Consider the following 17,491-nt stretch of genomic DNA (forward strand, 5'->3'; position numbering starts at 1 on the left):
TGGAATATGGATATATATATATATATATATATATATATATATATATATATATATATATATATATATACCCAAGTCCAGCAACCGTTCTTCATATGTTTTAGCCTCCAGTCCTCTGAAGCATAGGATTGCTTCTCCAAAGAGATCTATGTTTTAGGGATAGCTGGAATCCTTTTTCTTAACACTTTGCAAATTGCTTCCTTCACTTCATTGTTCCTAATGGTGTAAATGAAAGGATTTAGCACTGGAGCGACTATGGCGTTCACCACAGAAACAGACTTGATTACACCAAAGGAAGAATTCTTGATGGTTGGTCTTAAGTAGACAAAAAAGACTGATCCATAGAAAATGCAGACTACAATCAGATGGGAAGCACAGGTAGAAAAAGCTCTCTGCTGACTGGTGGTTGAAGACATTCGGAGAATGGTGCAAATGATGAAGAGGTAAGAAATGAGGGTGAAAAGCAGGGAGGACATCACCACAAGCATAGTAACAAGGAAGCCAAGAACTTCAATGACATCTATATCTCCACCTGCAATTTGCAACACAGGTCCAACATCGCAGAAGAAATGATCTATAATGTTGGAGGCACAGAAGGGAAGGTTTGCAATCATTACTACCTGGTAAATTATGGAGGAAAAACCTACAAACCAGGCAGTTATTGCCAGTTTACGGCAGACCCCCGAAGTCATGATAATGGCATATCTCAAAGGATGGCAAATAGCTAAGTATCTGTCCAAGGATATCAAAGTGATGATGAAAAATTCAGTGACCCCAAAAAGGAAGTAGAAGCACATCTGTATGATGCAGCAATCAAAACAGATGGAATTACTACCAGAGATATAATTGATCAATGACTTAGGTATGAAGGCTGTGGTGTGCCCAATGTCAATTAAAGAAAGGTTGCTAAGAAAGAAATACATGGGTTTCTGGAGATGGCGATCTATGCTTACTATTACAATAATGAGCCCATTGCCCATCAGACAAAGGACATAAAACAGAAAGACACTGGCGTACATCACCCTTTCCATTCCCAAAATACTTGGCAGTCCAACAAGAATAAATCTGGATGTCCTTGTACAGTTGGTCAAATTCATGTTTCCTTGTGTTACAAAGAGGGGGTGGTGGTGTGGTGGCTCAGTGTTAAGATGCTGAGCTTGTCGGCTGATAACTTGTAAGTTTTTGTGGATTTCAGCTCACAAAGTTTGCAGTTTCTTTATATCCTAGGAGAGCAACATCTGCCATTACTTAGGATTGAACTCTCAACCTTCCGAGTGAGAAGTGAGTGTCTTCACCACTAGGTCGCCACACTGAGCTTCCTCCTTCTACACATCAGGTGCCTAAAAAGCTCTCCACCCATATCTTGACTTGTTCTTCCTTCATTACCTGCCTTGTCTTCTACAAATGCTTTTCGTTCCATTTCTCCATCCATTTAGAAAGACAGTGTTTTGAAGAGATCATAGAAAATAATACATCGTATGTTGAGGGTGAAATGGTAGTCTTGCTGAGAAACACTTTCTATAACTATTAAAGAAAATAACAGAGTAACAGAGTTAGACAGGACCTTAGAGTTCTTCTAATCCAAACCCCTGCCCAAGCAAGAGACCCTATCCCATTTAAGATAAATGGTGTCCAATCTTTTATTAATAAACCTCCAGTGATGGAGCACTCCCAACCTCTGGAGACAAGTCATTCCACTGACTGTCAGAAATTTCTTCTTTGTTCCAGGTTGCTTCTCTCTTTGATGAGTTTCGATCCTTTGCTTCTTGTCCTGCCTTCAGCTGTTTTGGAGAATAGCTTGACTCCCTCTTCTTTGTGGCAGGCCCTGAGACATTGGAACACTGCTGAAAACATTTATCAGATTGCATCATAGAAAGTTTATTTACTGATTCTCTACAGGAACTTGGGAGGCAGTGTCTCAGGATGTTTGCCTTTAATTTCCCATGAGTATCCATGCACTACACCTACAATATATTCAAGGCTGATATCATTTTGAAGGCAAACTTCAAATGCCATCCCAAGATAGGAGGTTTTCTGGAGGCTCTCTGGAGGCACACCAGCAAGGATAAACTGTACAAAGACAAACTCTTTTATAGTTGGTTTAATTCCCATTTCTCTTCAGCATGATGATGGAGAATCCACGGATGGGTTGTCTTAATCTATCTGCTCCAATTGGACTAAGTCTGAAATTGGTAACACCCCCTCTGTGCCAAGTGCACCCCAGTTTTAGACTAAGGCGATACCCAGACTTTAGTCCGACGCGTCTGAACAAATGGGAACCAGGCCAACTGACCTAATGGGAGGGAGTGGATTCTCCATCATCATGCTGAGAAAAGGCGTTCAGGTAAGACAACGCCCCTTTCTCCAGCATGATTGGATGGAGAACCCACGGATGGGACATACCAAAGCCCTGTGTCCCTAGGGTGGGAAATTAGATTGGGCCTGGGTCCCATCCAATGTTAATGTGTGTTCTAGTACCTTGCGGCCGAATGAAGCCGTAGAGGATGCGTATACATCCATCTTGTAGTGACGGACAAAGGAGGAGGGCGATGCCCATGTTGCTGCCCTACAAACTTCCTCTATGGATGCCTGGGTAGACCAGGCTGCTGTAGTGGCTGCGCCCCTGGTGGAATGGGCCGTGATATGGCTGGGAGCTTGAAGTGACTGAGTCTGGTATGCCAGAGAAATACAAGCTCTAATCCACCTGCCTATAGTGGGCGAGGAAACCTTTTGTCCTAACGACGATGGGTGAAATGACACAAACAGAGCCTCAGTCTTGCGGAAAGATGAGGTTCTCTGTATATAACAATATAAGGCCCTGCGAACATCCAATCTGTTCCACTGAGCCTCTGTGTTATTAGATGGGTTCGGACAGAAGTCCGGCAAAACTATGTCCTGGGACCTATGATATAAGGAGTTAACCTTGGGCACAAAGGAGGGATCTAACCTGAGAGTAACCCTGTCCTTATGGAAAATACACAGGTCCTTTCTTACTGATAGGGCAGCCAGCTCAGAGATCCTTCTGGCTGAAGTTATGGCAACCAGAAATGCCACCTTCATTGATAAATGTTTGAGCAAACAATTGTCAATAGGCTCAAAGGGTGGTGAGACGAGAGCCTGTAGAACCTGATGAAGGTCCCAGGAGGGATATCTATGTACCGTTGGTGGTCTGGCATTGTTAGCTCCCTTTAGGAAGGAGCGTATCATAGGGTGTTGTGTTAAGGGCTCCTTGCCATAGGAAATAACCGTGGCAAGTGCTGCTACCTGCCTACGGATGGTACTTGTGGAAAGACCTTTGTCCAGACCATCCATCAGGAACTCCAGGATAACTGGCACTGCAGCCTGTAAGGGTTCAATATTGTGTGCTAAACACCAATTACAGAAGCTCTTCCACGTGGCATCATATATTCTATTCGTCGAGGGTCGCCTGGATTGCTGGATCATGGCTATGACCCTTGACGAATATGAGTCTAGGCCTAAGGCCTGCCTCTCAAGTGCCAGACGGTTAACTGGAGCCATTGAGGGTCTGGATGATGCAACTCCCCCTGAATGAGGGAGATCCGATTGGCTGGAATCCTCCATGGAGCCGATGCGGAGAGCTCCATCAGGTCGGCGAACCAAGGTCGTCTCGGCCAATGTGGGGCGACCAGGAGAACCTCTGCTTGTTCGCGAAGGATCTTCCTGATCGTGGCCCGTAGGAGAGGTAGTGGAGGAAAGGCATAGAGCAGTTCCCTGGGCCAGGGACTGCGGAGTGCATCTGTTCCTTCCGCTGATGGGGACGGGAACCTGGAAAGGAATCTGGGAAGCTGTGAGTTGGCTGGGGAGGCAAACAGATCTAGGGATGGGGAACCAAACCTGTCCACGATCTCCCTGAAGCTCTCCGGATTCAGCTGCCATTCGGAATGGTCCACGGTGGCTCTGCTCAGTGAGTCCGCCTGTTGGTTGGCCACTCCGGATATATGCTCCGCCCTGATGGAGGCAAGATTCAGTTCCGCCCAAGACCCCAGCAATCTGGCCTCTCGCATGAGAGGCTTGGACCTCGTTCCCCCCTGTCTGTTGATATGGGCCTTGGCTGTGATGTTGTCGGTTAAGACCAGGACGTGCTGGCCTTGTACTAAGCTGCTGAATCTCTTTAGGGCCATGTGTATGGCTCTTAGTTCCAGCCAGTTTATGTTGTTCTTTAGATCCTGCTTGGACCACTGACCCTGGGCCCAGTGTGTGTGGAGGTGTGCCCCCCACCCAAACAGGCTTGCGTCTGTGGTGACGGTGATCCTGTCCGGTTCTTTGAATTCTGCTCCCCCGTGACAGTGCTGGAGAGTCCCACCAACGAAGGGAGTTCAACACCGCCTGTGGAACTCGGACCTTCTGGTGGGATGTGCTGGTATGAAGTCTCTGAAATGGAAGGAGAAGCCACTGTAATTCCCTGGCATGGAGACGTGCCCATGGCACAATTTGCACGCAGGACACCATCTTCCCTAGTAGCTGTGAAAGGGATGCCAATGTGACTACTCTGTCCCTTCGGATCCGACGTACAAGAGTCTGGATAGAGTTCCGTCGGTCCTGAGATAGGTATACCGTGCAGTTGTCTGTGTCTATAACTGCCCCCAAATGGAGGAGCCGAGTTGTTGGTATAGTATGACTTTTCTGGAAGTTCACAGAAAAACCGTGCTCCTGTAAAACCTTAATGGCTAGGGCGAGGTCTGCTTGGGCACTTTGCCATGATGATGACTGAATTAGAATGTCATCTAAATAACATTGAATCCTGATGGGAATTAGTCTAAGGTGGGCTGCGATCACTGCCAGTACCTTTGTAAATACTCTCGGTGCAGATGAGAGGCCAAATGGAAGGGCTCTGTACTGGTAATGGCGTCGGGCATAACTAAATCTGAGGAATTTGCGGTGTCCAGGAAAAATGGGAATGTGCAAATATGCCTCAGTCAGGTCTATGGAGGTAAGAAAGTCACCTTGCCTGACGCTAGCCAGGATTGATTGAAGTGATTGCATCTTAAATTTCTTATACCTCAGGTAGAGGTTTAGACCTTTTAAGTTCAAGATCGCCCTCCAGCCCCCTGAAGCTTTGGAAATGACGAAGAGGTCTGCGTAGAACCCTCGCCCTTCTTGTTCCTTTGGAACTGGTTCAATTGCTTGTATTTGCAATAAATGAGCTATTGCTTCTGACATAAGTTCAGCTCTGGTCCTGTTCGTTGAAATAGGGGAAGAGCGGAACCTGTCGGGTGGATGGGAATAAAACTCTAATCGTAGACCTTGGGAGACGGTGTCTAACACCCATGCATCCGTAGTAGTGGCCGCCCAAATGTTGGAATAGAGGGCCAGCCGGCCTCCTATAGGAGGTGAGGCTGCAGACTCACTTGCCTCGCTTGAAGGAGTGGCTCCCTGTGCCCCGAAAGGACCGTTTAGTCTGGAACTGTGATCTGCCTCTGTATGCTGAACGATCTTGTTGTCGTTCCTGCCTCTGAAAGGAGGGGCGAGAGGCCTGGGCCCAATCCCAGGATGGCGCTGGCCGAAAGGGCTGCCTTCTGTAGTTACTCTGCGACAAGTTCCCCCAGCGCCTATCTCCCCTCCTTGATGTATTGACCAGGATCTTGCGTTTATCCTTACCTTCGGTTAGGTATGGCTCTAGCACCTTACCAAAGAGTTGTCCACCTGTGTAAGGCTTGGAGGCCAGACGCCACTTGGCCTTGGTGTCTGCTCGCCAGTTCCTGAGCCAGAGGAGTCTTCGTGCTGAAATGTCTGCCGCGATGGTCCGGGCAGTGTATCTGGCCGTGTGTAAGGAGGCATCGGCCAGATACTGGGACGTGGCCACCAACTTACCCAGATTCTGGTGGACTCTGAGCTGGTCTGGAGGGATCATGTCCTGGAGCTCCCATAGCCACAGGACCGAAGCCCTGGCAAAGAAGGCCATGGAGGTTGCCGCCCTCGTTGCCCAGGCTGACGCTTGGTGGGCTCTGCATAGGGCAGACTCGATCTTCTTGTCCTCTGCTCTTAGTGCCTCATTTATGTCCCCAGGAATATTGGACTTGGGAAACAACGAGTTCAAGGGTTCATCAATTTCGGGTATCTCCAAAAGGGAGGTCAGGGAAGGAGCGACGTTGAACAATTGTCTTTCTACTGCCCCAGGGCTCAAGGGGGACCCTAGGTTCTCCCATTGCTTCTGGACCATCTTTAGGAAAAGGGGAGGGCAGGGAATATGATTCTGTGAGACAGAGGGTTCAGTGTAAATGGCATGGGGACCTTGGGATGTTGGTGGGGTCTCCTGTTGTTGAGTGAGGTTAGCAGTAGTACAGGCTTTGAGTAAGAGAGAATTAAAAAAGGAATGGTCAAAGAGACCAACAGGAGGGGTGGGTTCGGATGGGGCGATGCCCTCGTCCTCAGACAAGATCAGGTCAGGTTGTTCAGCTCCCGTAGACTCCAGGTCTGATGTGGGGCCATCCGTCCAGTCCGGAGATTGTGAGTGATGTGCGGTCTCGGAGGGTGGCTATGGAGTGTTGGAGGCCATAAATTGAGCCACAGCCTGGGCTATCATGGACTGGAGCAAGTTTGGGTTCAGGGCCTGGTTCTCAGGGAGGCAAAGCCCTGCTGCAGTGGGTGTAAATGTGGCCTGGGGCCCTGAGGTGTCCTGACCAGTCATACCCCTCCCTGAGGTCACCGCTATGCTTGAGTCTGACTCGGCAATTCCTCGAGGGGGAGACCAAGCCCCTGGGGCCGAGGCACTATGTGAAGAAAGGGGCTCAAATATAGACCTCCCCCTTGTGCCTGCCAAATCGGGGGATACCGTTCTCGGTCCTTGGCCCCCTTCCTCTCTCTGTGGCTCCCTGCTTAGCTGGGCTCGCTTGGTGGTGCTCTTTCCACTTGCCTCTGATTGGCGATTTCTCTTGACCGACTCGCTGCCTCTCTCCGCCATGACGGTTGCTCTGGTCTCAACCTTGGCAAAACGCCCCCTCAGCATTGTAGTTCACCAAGGGAGTCTACAGAGATAATTCAGCCCTAGAGGGGAAGGGCGGGGAACTGATGTGGGCACCCCGATCACTCAGGATCGATCAGGCCCTCCCCGGTCGGAGCTGCTCTCTGAAGCATTGGCCACCGATGATCGAATGCTGCCTTCAGAAGAAGATTCCAGGCAGCCTGGACTCCGGCCACAGCCCAAAAGGCCTCCAGTGGCTTTAGCCACGCACAAAATGGCCGACGATGAGTTTAGCAACAATTAAACTGGCCGCTGGGGCCTCAGCCCCACTCAAATTGGGCGCTGAGGCCTCAGCCACAAACAAAATGGCCGCCGAGGCTTCAGCCTCACACAAAATGGCCGCCGAGGGCTTCAGCCACAAACAAGATGGCCGCCGAGGCTTCAGCCTCACTCAAAATGGCCACCGAGGGCTTCAGCCACAAACAAAATGGCCACCGAGGCTGCAGCCTCACTCAAAATGGCCACCGAGGGCTTCAGCCACAAACAAAATGGCCGCCGAGGCTTCAGCCCCACTCAAAATGGCCGCCAAGGGCTTCAGCCACAAACAAAATGGCCGCCGAGGCTTCAGCCCCACTCAAAATGGCCACCCGTGACTTTCGCCACTCCCAAAATGTCCGCCGGAGGTAATTCAAAATGGCGGCCGCCAATTTGGCGCCTTAAAAAGGCCCAGAAAACAAACGGCCGTTGGAACGAGGCCTTGAGGCCCGGGTTGTGAGCTGCGACGAGCCCTCGTTCGGGTGAATCGCCTGGGCTCCTAAGCAGCTGGTGGCATGCAATTAGGTCGGCTGAGGTCCGAAAATTGGGTCGCGCCCAATTTCTCACCTGTTGCTGTCGGCTGTGAACGAGGGACCTGGGAAGGCTCCCTGCCGGCCTGGCGAGGCTCGACGATCGTTGCGGAGCCCTCAGTGCGATCGGCAATGCCTCCGACGATCAGCTGGCAGTCGGAGGATCGCAAGGCAGCTCCGGAAAAAAACGAGTGATTTTGAAGGTTAGAATTGCTGTCCCTAACTGATTGAAACGAACAAGGGGAAACTCCCCCCCCCGAGGGGGAGGGGGTGCGGGTCTGTCAGCCTAAATAGGCTTCAGACTGGTCTAATTGATCCTTTTTCCTAGCTAATAATCGATTCAATTCAACAATAAAAAACAATTAATACTAATAGCCTGAGCTAGACAATTAAATGGAATCTAACAGTCTTCTGCTCCAGGAGCGAAGACAAAACGCGTCTTAGAGCAAATAGGACTAAGTCTAAAACTGGGGTGCACTTGGCACAGAGGGGGCGTTACCAATTTCAGACTTAGTCCAATTGGAGCAGATAGATTAAGACAACCCATCCGTGGGTTCTCCATCCAATCATGCTGGAGAATGTAAAACTTTCACTGATATAGTGGTTTATTTTCTTCAGAAGCTTAAGACACCATTTGCATATATATATATATATATATATATATATATATATATATATATATATATATATATATATATATTTAATTCCCATAAAAATCCATAGACTATGTTTAGAATAGAATAGAATAGAGTAGAGTAGAATAGAATAGAATAGAATAGAATAGAATAGAATAGAATAGAATAGAATAGAATAGAATAGAATAGAATAGAATAGAATAGAATAGAATAGAATAGAATAAGAGAATTGGAAGGGACCAGCTCCTGCTCAGGCAGGAAACCCTATATCATTTCTGACAAATGGTTCTTAAAAAACTTGGAGCATTCACAACTTCTGGAGGCAATGGCATGAAGATGGCATGGAATCAGTAAGGCTCATGTCTGGTTTTATTTGGATCAAATTCTAAGAGCCATTCTCAGAAATGGAGTCTGCTATATTATTATTATCTTGGACGTCAAGGCGTTCAAACCAGTCAGTCCTAGAGGAGATCAACCCCGACTGCTCTTTAGAAGGCCAGATCCTGAAGTTGAAACTCAAGTACTTTGGCCACCTAATGAGAAAGAAGGACTCACTGGAGAAGAGCCTAATGCTGGGAAAGATGGAGGGCAATAGAAGAAGGGGACGACAGAGAATGAGATGGCTGGATGGAGTCACTGAAGCAGGAGGCATGAGCTTAAATGGACTCCAGAAGATGGTGGAGGACAGAAAGGCCTGGAGGAACATTGTCCATGGGGTTGCGATGGGTCAGACACGACTTCTCAATTAACAACAACAACAATATATTATTAAATCTTCAAAGACTCTTTAAAGTCTCCAATAAAAAGAGGAGAAAAGCTTTATGATGTGTGCACTACAACTCCCAGAATTCCCCAACCTGTATATCTGGTTGTTGTTATGAGGACATCAAAATCATGGCCTCTGCATCCAATGCTGTGTAATACATAATTATGTGTGTGTGTGTCTCTGTGTCACACATTTTGTATGAGATCATGATATATTCAGTGTTACCCCCCCCCCCGCTTAATTCATTATGCATTGAAGATGGTGGTCTTGTCATATCTAGTTGTATTTATGTGGAGACTAGAGAATTTACATTTCTTTTTTGGGATATTTAAATTTGCACTTGCTCTTCAAACTTAATTTACATTTGAATGTGGCCCAAGGATTTCTCATTGCTCATACTTTGGTCTCTCTTTCAATCTCTCTCTCTCTCTCTCTCTCTCTCTCTCTCTCTCTCTCTCTCTCTCTCTCTCTCTCTCTCTCACACACACACACACACACACACACACACACACACTATTGTGCTACAGGTTGTTTGAATCACTTTCCAAGATCACAAAGGAAATCGATAATAATTTCAATTTAGCCCATGCAGGATAATATTCCACTACGTTTTCATTCCAACAGCAAGGGGCTGATAAAATGTAATGATATTTTTACAGATCAGATAAATTAAAGCTACTTTCCTCAAATGCTAATCTCAAGTTAACTAAGGAGAACCTTGGTGATCCACTTGCCCAAGTTTCCCACTAACTGCCTTGAATAACTTATCAATCAAAAGGAAATATTGATTCAATATTAACCCAGGAATTCCCCTAAGAATATAAATCATGCAAGGGACAATGTTCGTTTTAATAAGATTAACTTTAGCCCATAGACTTAATGGAATTTCAAGCCATATATTAAAATCATTTCAAGCCTTTCCAAAAGTTTCAATATAAAATATAATATGAGCCGAGGTGGCGCAGCAGTTAGGGTGCAGTACTGCAGGCCGCTTTAGCTGACTGTGTTCAGTAGGTCAGCGGTTCAAATCTCACTGGCTCAAGGTTGACTCAGCCTTCCATCCTTCCGGGGTAGGTAAAATGAGGACCCAGATTGGTGTACACCGCTTAGAGAGTGCTTGCACTTAAAGCGGTATATAAGTCTCATAAATAAATAAATAAATAATATCCCGTGAAGTGTTAAAACCACTTTATAATGCCTTGGTAAGGCCACACTTGGAATACTGCATCCAGTTTTGTTCACCACAATATAAAAAAGATGTTGAGACCCTAGAAAGAGTGCAGAGAAGAGCAGCAAAGATGCTAAAACATATAAAGCTAAAACATATAAAGAACAGTTGCTGGAATCGGGGATGTCCAGCTTAATGAAAAGAAGGACTAGGGGTGACATGATAGCAGTCTTCCAATATCTCAGGAGCTGGGAGTCAAGCAATTGTCCAAAGTATCTGAAGGCAGGATAAGAAGCAATGGATGGAAAGTAATCAAGGAGAGAAACAACCTAGAACTAAGGAGAAATTTTCTGACAGTTGGAACAATTCATCAGTGGAACAACTTGCCTCCAGAAGATGTGAATGCTCCCACACTGGAAGTTTTTAAGAAGAGATTGGACAACCATTTATCTGAAATGGTATAGGGTTTCCTGCTTGAGCAGGGGGTTGGACTAGAACAGTGGTTCTCAACCTTTCTAATGCCGCGACCCCATAATACAGTTCCCCATGTTGTGGTGACCCCCAACCACTTATACATCACTGGGTGCCAGGGGTGTGGCCAAAGAAAAGGGGGGGGAAATGGTGGACTGCGTTGTTTGGCGACCCCCGTGAAATGGTCGTTCGACCCCAAATAGGGTCCCGACCCACAGGTTGAGAACCACTGGACTAGAAGATCTCCATGGTCTATTCTATTCTATTCTATTCTATTCTATTCTATTCTATTCTATTCTATTCTATTCTATTCTATTCTATTCTAAAGGCCTGTGGAGGTCCCTGAGAAGTAGAACATGGGCTGCTTCAGGGGTTGGGAAAAGTCTTGAGAGACATGGAGCTGGTGGGCCCGAGGCTTGTTCTCCACCTCTCAAGGCATCCCCCAACCCTAAGGCAACCCATGCTCTGTTTAACAACCGCACCAGGGAGAAGAGGAATGGAGGTTGTTAAGCAAGGGGATGACATGGCTGTCTTACGTAATGTCTATGAAGAGTTGTGACTGTAATAGGCAGATTCTATTAAGATCATGAATCAAGGACTATCTGTATACAGATATTTTGGACATAGAACAGTTCATTTAGTGACTGTTCAAAGTTACAACAGCATTGGGAAAAAAGTGACTTATGACCTTTTTTCCCACTTTTGACCATTCAACATCCTAATGGTCACATCATCAAAATTCAGCCACTTGGCAACTGATTCGTATTTATGACAGTCTCAGCATCCTGGGGCCATGTGATCCTCTTTTGTGAGCTTCTGACAAGCAGAGTCAATGGGGAAGCCAGATTCACTTAACAACCATGTTACTAACTTAACAACTGCAGTGATTCACTTAACAACTGTGGCAAGAAAGGTCATAAAGGGGGGTAAAACCCACTTAACAAATGTCTCACTTAGCAACAGAAATTGTGGTCATAGGTTGAGGACTACCTGTATAATATGGATGGATACATTCATTTAAGAGAATCAGAAATAAAAATAAATTATTATTAACCAATGAACAAGGCATATATTTTGGGAAAGATGTCCCTGGAGTCTTATAAACCTGAGTGCATCATTTATAAAATAATTCTCAAGTCCGAAAAAACTGATTTGAAATGAACACAAGGATGAAAAAAAATGACAAAAGGCTACCTGGGGGGGGGACTCAAATTTTACTAGAAGATTGTTCTAGGAATATTTATCCATGCTGGCATAAAATTATGGCAATCACAGGTCTCTGATTTTTGGGAGGCCCCAGCCTGGCCACCAGATGGGGAGGTTGATTTAAATATAAAATGAAATTAAAAATTGGGGCAGGAAGTTCAATCAGATAGAAATATTTGTAAATGTAAAAAGCTGCAAATGAGATACACATTAGTTTATTTAGTTAGTTATTTTATTAAGCAAATTTATACAGCCATCTCACCAAAAGCAATTCTCGGTGGCAAACAGGAAACAACATGAACAATAAATAAAAGCAAAAAAAAGTACAATATAAAAAGTTATTAATAAACATCATAAAAGCAATAATACAATCCACAGAAGAGAAAGGGTTTTTAAAAAGGCCACCTCAATAAGGCATCTATCTGTCTCAAGGGATGAGAGGAGAGGAAGGTGAAGGGAGGAAGTAGGATGGTAAGAGGAGAAGGGGAGGGGAAGAGAGTAGGGAGGGGAGGAGAGAAAGAGGAGGGAAGTAACAAAAGTATTAGGGAGGGTGGATACAGCTTGGGGGGAAGGAGCAAGCAGCATCTATGATTATGGTTATGGTTATGATTATGAATTTATTTTATTTTGTAAAGTGCATTTTGTTGTATAACTTTGTTGGATAAATGGAAAATATTTTTTTTTATTAAAAAAAATCAGTTTATAGGAAAAATGATCCAAAGCTTTCCAGTTAATTCAACTATCCCAGGAGTCTCCATTATCATATGCTGGTATTCTGTAATATAATTAACATAAATGTTAATCTGGGAACAAAAATTATTCTCTCTTGGAAAAAAAAAATAAGGCATCTATCTGAACAAGATTCCCAGTTGCTTAGGAGCCCCTAATTATCTCCACTCAGAAAAACTGTAGAATTTTGGTAGTTGTCAAATTCTGTCATCCATTTCTAAGAAATGATACTTTCTTGCGTAACACCTCCAAAATTGAACAGAATTTGAAGCTTTGTCTTTCTTACCAGGAAAGATAAGGAAGAAAGTTGTAGTACATCTGATGTGAATGGAAGAAGGGTTGGTAAACAAAGATGAAGAACACCAAAAGCCTTAGAAAGTCAGTTTTTTATGCCAGGTCATAATCTTTTAATTCCAGAGCACTATCTGAAAGATATTCTGAACCATGGACAGCACCAAGACCTATCTCTTGCATTTTTCCAGTATCATGGTTTCTCCTTACAACATCGTGAATCAAGGAGCTGTTGATACAGTTCTACAGGGGAAATATGGAGTCTGTCATTTGCACCTCTACAGCTGGATGGTTTGGCACAGCAACCAACTAGATAGATACAGACTTCAACAGATAGTTAAGATTGCAGAAACAATAATTGCAACATGTCTGCCTTCCATTGAGGACCTGCATACTGCAGTAAGAGGGCTGTGAAAATATCCACAGAGCCTCACATCTTGAACATAAACTGTTTCAACTTCTTTCCTCAAGATGATGCTATTGCATGCCAAAACAATCAGACACAAGATATGACCCCATGCTATAACTCTGCTAAACAACTAAGTCCCACAACACTGTCTAATGCCCTAGGATGTCAAACCAACTAGGATGGCTGTATTGCCTATTATCCTTCTCATTTCTTCATTTTTCCTATTACCTATTTCCTTAGCTTCTTATGACTATAACTTGGTTGCTTGTATTTCCTGATTTATCTTGATTGTCTTTATTTAGTATCCTATTATGATTTATGTTGTTTGCTTATTTAGTATCCTATGACTATCATTGAGTTTGAATCTTATGATTTATGATGATTGTGTTTTATGATTATGACCATGTTTTATCACTTGTTGCTTGTATGTATGCTGAGAGCTTATGCACAGCAGACAAATTCTTTATGTGTCTTTTCACAATTGAACAATAAAGGATTCTATTGTTAATTCCAATGGTCTCCCTTCAATAAACTGCACCAGGAAATCCAAAGTGCTGCAAACTGATTCCCAAGTCAAAGTTAACAACAAAGCAATCCAGAGAGCAGATCACTATTATTGTTGGTACAGATTCACAAGAAAACTGACATCTGATTTGTCATGATTGAAGAACATTCAAAATCTATCTTTCCATTATAAATTCTTCCTGGGATTCAACTTGGATTGAAGCCATGGATTCTACCATCACCATAGTTTCAAATACTGGAGTATGGATGTTGACCTGTTGCTGCTTCAATCTTACCTTGAGTAAAGTTATGGTGCACTATTGCTGATGGATAGTTCACCCACTCCTCATCTTGAAGAATTGGGATTGCTCCTCCTAACAAGTCTGGGGTTAGATTTTAGGGAAAGCTGGAGTCTTTTTTCTTAATGCTTTCCAAATGGCTTCTTTCACTTCATTGTTCCTAATAGTATAAACAAACGGATTGAGCACTGGAGCAACGGTAGTATGTACCACAGAAACAGACCGGATTACACCAAAGGAAGAATTCTTGATAGTAGGCCTTAAATAGACAAAAAAGACTGACCCGTACAAAATGCAGACCACAACCAGGTGGGAAGCACAGGTGGAAAAGGCCCTCTGCTGTCTGGTTGTTGAAGACATTCGGAGAATGGTGAAGATGATGAAGAGGTAAGAAATGAGGGTGAAAAGCAGGGAGGACATCACCACAACTACAGTAATAAGGAAACCCAGGGCTTCAATTAGATGTGTATCTCCTCCTGCAATCTTTAATACAGGTCCAACATCACAAAAGAAATGATTGATAATGTTGAATGTGCAATAGGGTAGGTTAGCTATCATTATTACTTGACAAATCATATAGACAAGAACCACAAACCAGGCGGTCATCGATAGCTTAAAGCAAAGCCCAGAAGTCATGATGGTGGCGTATCTCAAAGGATAGCAAATGGCTAAGAATCTGTCCAAAGATATCAAAGTGATGATGAAAAATTCTGTAATGCCAAAGAAGAAGTAAAAGAACAGCTGTGTTATACAGCAGTAGAAGCAGATGGAATTGTTTGCAGAGAGATAGTTGACCAGCAATTTAGGAATAAAGGCTGTGGTGTGTCCAATGTCAATGCAAGACAGGTTGCTAAGGAAGAAATACATGGGCTTCTGGAGATGGGGGTCCCAAATTACCATGACAATGATGAGCCCATTGCCCATCAGACAGAGAAGGTAGAGCAGAAAGATCCCTGTATGCATCACACTTTCCATTCGCTCTACACTTGGCAGTCCAACCAGGATAAACTCTACCGCTCTCGTACAGTTGGTCAAGTTCATGTTTCCTTGTGTTACAAGAGGGAGTGGTGGTGTGGTGGCTCAGGGTTAAGATGCTGAGCTTGTCAGCTGATAACTTGTAAGTTTTTGTGGATTTCAGCTCACAGAGTTTGCAGTTTCTTTATATCCTAGGAGAGCAACATCTGCCACTACTTAGGATTGAACTCTCAACCTTCCGAGTGGGAAGTGAGTGTCTTCACTACTAGGTCACCACACTGAGCTTCCTCCTTCTACATATCAGGTGCCTAAAAAGCTCTCCACCCATATCTTGACTTGTTCTTCCTTCATTACCTGCCTTGTCTTCTACAAATGTTTTCATTCCATTTCTCCATCCATTTAGAAAGACAGTGTTTTGAAGAGATCATAGAAAATAATACATCGTATGTTGAGGGTGAAATGGTAGTCTTGCTGAGAAATACTTTCTATAACTATTAAAGAAAATAACAGAGAGTTGGAGTTCTTCTAATCCAAACCCCTGCCCAAGTTCTTGGAGTTCTTCTAATCCAAACCCCTGCCCAAGCAAGAGACCCTATACCATTTAAAATAAATGGTGTCCAATCTTTTCTTAATAAACCTCCAGTGATGGAGCACTCACAACCTCTGGAGACAAGTCATTCCACTGACTGTCAGAAATTTCTTCTTACTTCCTGGTTGCTTCTCTCTTTGATGAGTTTCCATCCTTTGCTTCTTGTCCTGCCTTCAGCTGTTTTGGAGAATAGCTTGACTCCCTCTTCTTTGTGGCAGGCCCTGAGACATTGGAACACTGCTAAAAACATTTATCAGATTGCATCATAGAAAGTTTATTTACTGATTCTCTACAGGAACTTAGAGGGAGACAGTGTCTCAGGATGTTTGCCTTTAATTTCCCATGAGTATCCATGCACTACACCTACAATATATTCAAGGCTGATATCATTTTGAAGCCAAAATTCAAATGCCATCCCAAGATAGGAGGTTTTCTGGAATCTCTCTGGAGGAACACCAGCAAGGATAAACTGTGCAAAGACAAACTCTTTTATAGTTGGTTTAATTCCCATGTCTCTTCAGCTGCAGAAAGAGAAAATGTAAAACTTTCACTGATGTAGTGGTTTATTTTTTTCAGAAGCTTAGGACACCATTTGCACATATATATATATTTAATTCCCATAAAAATCCATAGACTATGTTTAGAATAGAATAGAATAGAATAGAATAGAATAGAATAGAATAGAATAGAATAGAATAGAATAGAGTAGAGTAGAGTAGAGTAGAGTAGAGTAGAATAGAGTAGAATAGAATAGAGTAGAGTAGAGTAGAGTAGAGTAGAGTAGAGTAGAGTAGAATAGAGTAGAGTAGAGTAGAGTAGAGTAGAGTAGGGTAGGGTAGGGTAGGGTAGGGTAGGGTAGGGTAGAGTAGAGTAGAGTAGAATAGAGTAGGATAGAATAGAATAGAGTAGAGTAGAGTAGAGTAGAGTAGAATAGAATAGAGTAGAGTAGAGTAGAGTAGGGTAGGGTAGGGTAGGGTAGGGTAGGGTAGGGTAGGGTAGGGTAGAGTAGAGTAGAGTAGAGTAGAATAGAGTAGAATAGAATAGAATAGAGTAGAGTAGAGTAGAGTAGAATAGAATAGAATAGAATAGAATAGAATAGAATAGAATAGAATAGAATAGAATAGAATAGAATAGAATAGAATAGAATAGAATAGAGAATTTGGAAGGGACCAGCTCCTGCTCAGGCAGGAAACCCTATATCATTTCTGACAAATGGTTCTTAAAAAACTTGGAGCATTCACAACTTCTGGAGGCAATGGCATGAAGATGGCATGGAATCAGTAAGGCTCATGTCTGGTTTTATTTGGATCAAATTCTAAGAGCCATTCTCAGAAATGGAGTCTGCTATATTATTATTATCTTGGACGTCAAGGCGTTCAAACCAGTCAGTCCTAGAGGAGATCAACCCCGACTGCTCTTTAGAAGGCCAGATCCTGAAGTTGAAACTCAAGTACTTTGCCCACCTAATGAGAAGGAAGGACTCACTGGAGAAGGGCCTAATGCTGGGAAAGATGGAGGGCAATAGAAGAAGGGGACGACAGAGAATGAGATGGCTGGATGGAGTCACTGAAGCAGGAGGCGCGAGCTTAAATGGACTCCAGAAGATGGTAGAGGACAGGGAGGCTTGGAGGAACATTGTCCATGGGGTTGCGATGGGTCAGACATGACTTCTCAATTAACAACAA

The 17,491-nt window shown here is 44.1% G+C and overlaps 2 protein-coding genes across 3 annotated transcripts; both read right to left on the reverse strand.

The window, feature by feature from the left end:
* Positions 1-73: 73 nt before the first annotated feature.
* LOC120302016 (olfactory receptor 6X1-like) lies at positions 74-1,734 on the reverse strand. Its single transcript, XM_039329917.1, has 2 exons — positions 1,674-1,734; positions 74-1,521 (listed from the first exon to the last, which is right to left on the reverse strand). The coding sequence occupies exon 2, from the start codon at positions 1,092-1,094 to the stop codon at positions 144-146; it is 951 nt and encodes a 316-aa protein (XP_039185851.1). The 5' UTR covers positions 1,095-1,521; positions 1,674-1,734; the 3' UTR covers positions 74-143.
* Positions 1,735-12,224: 10,490 nt separating this feature from the next.
* On the reverse strand, positions 12,225-16,247 carry LOC120302062 (olfactory receptor 6X1-like). 2 transcript variants are annotated; one of them, XR_005555086.1, is made up of 2 exons: positions 14,270-15,859; positions 12,225-13,711 (listed from the first exon to the last, which is right to left on the reverse strand). XR_005555086.1 is itself a non-coding variant. In XM_039329989.1 (2 exons), the coding sequence occupies exon 2, from the start codon at positions 15,281-15,283 to the stop codon at positions 14,333-14,335; it is 951 nt and encodes a 316-aa protein (XP_039185923.1). In that variant the 5' UTR covers positions 15,284-15,708; positions 15,925-16,247; the 3' UTR covers positions 12,225-14,332. The 2 variants fall into 2 exon arrangements, 1 of the variants encoding a protein (XP_039185923.1); XM_039329989.1 differs by adding an exon at positions 15,925-16,247 and having other exon boundaries at positions 12,225-15,708.
* Between the last annotated feature and the right edge of the window lie 1,244 nt (positions 16,248-17,491).

Source organism: Crotalus tigris, unplaced genomic scaffold, assembly GCF_016545835.1.
Source record: "Crotalus tigris isolate CLP2741 ecotype Arizona unplaced genomic scaffold, ASM1654583v1 scf7180000024422.1470167, whole genome shotgun sequence".
In the NCBI taxonomy this organism is placed as follows: domain Eukaryota; kingdom Metazoa; phylum Chordata; class Lepidosauria; order Squamata; family Viperidae; genus Crotalus; species Crotalus tigris.

Excerpts from the sequence above, each read along its gene's own strand:
- LOC120302062 (XM_039329989.1), bottom strand. The coding sequence starts at position 15,283 with ATGAACTTGACCAACTGTACGAGAGCGGTAGAGTTTATCCTGGTTGGA.
- LOC120302016 (XM_039329917.1), bottom strand. The coding sequence starts at position 1,094 with ATGAATTTGACCAACTGTACAAGGACATCCAGATTTATTCTTGTTGGA.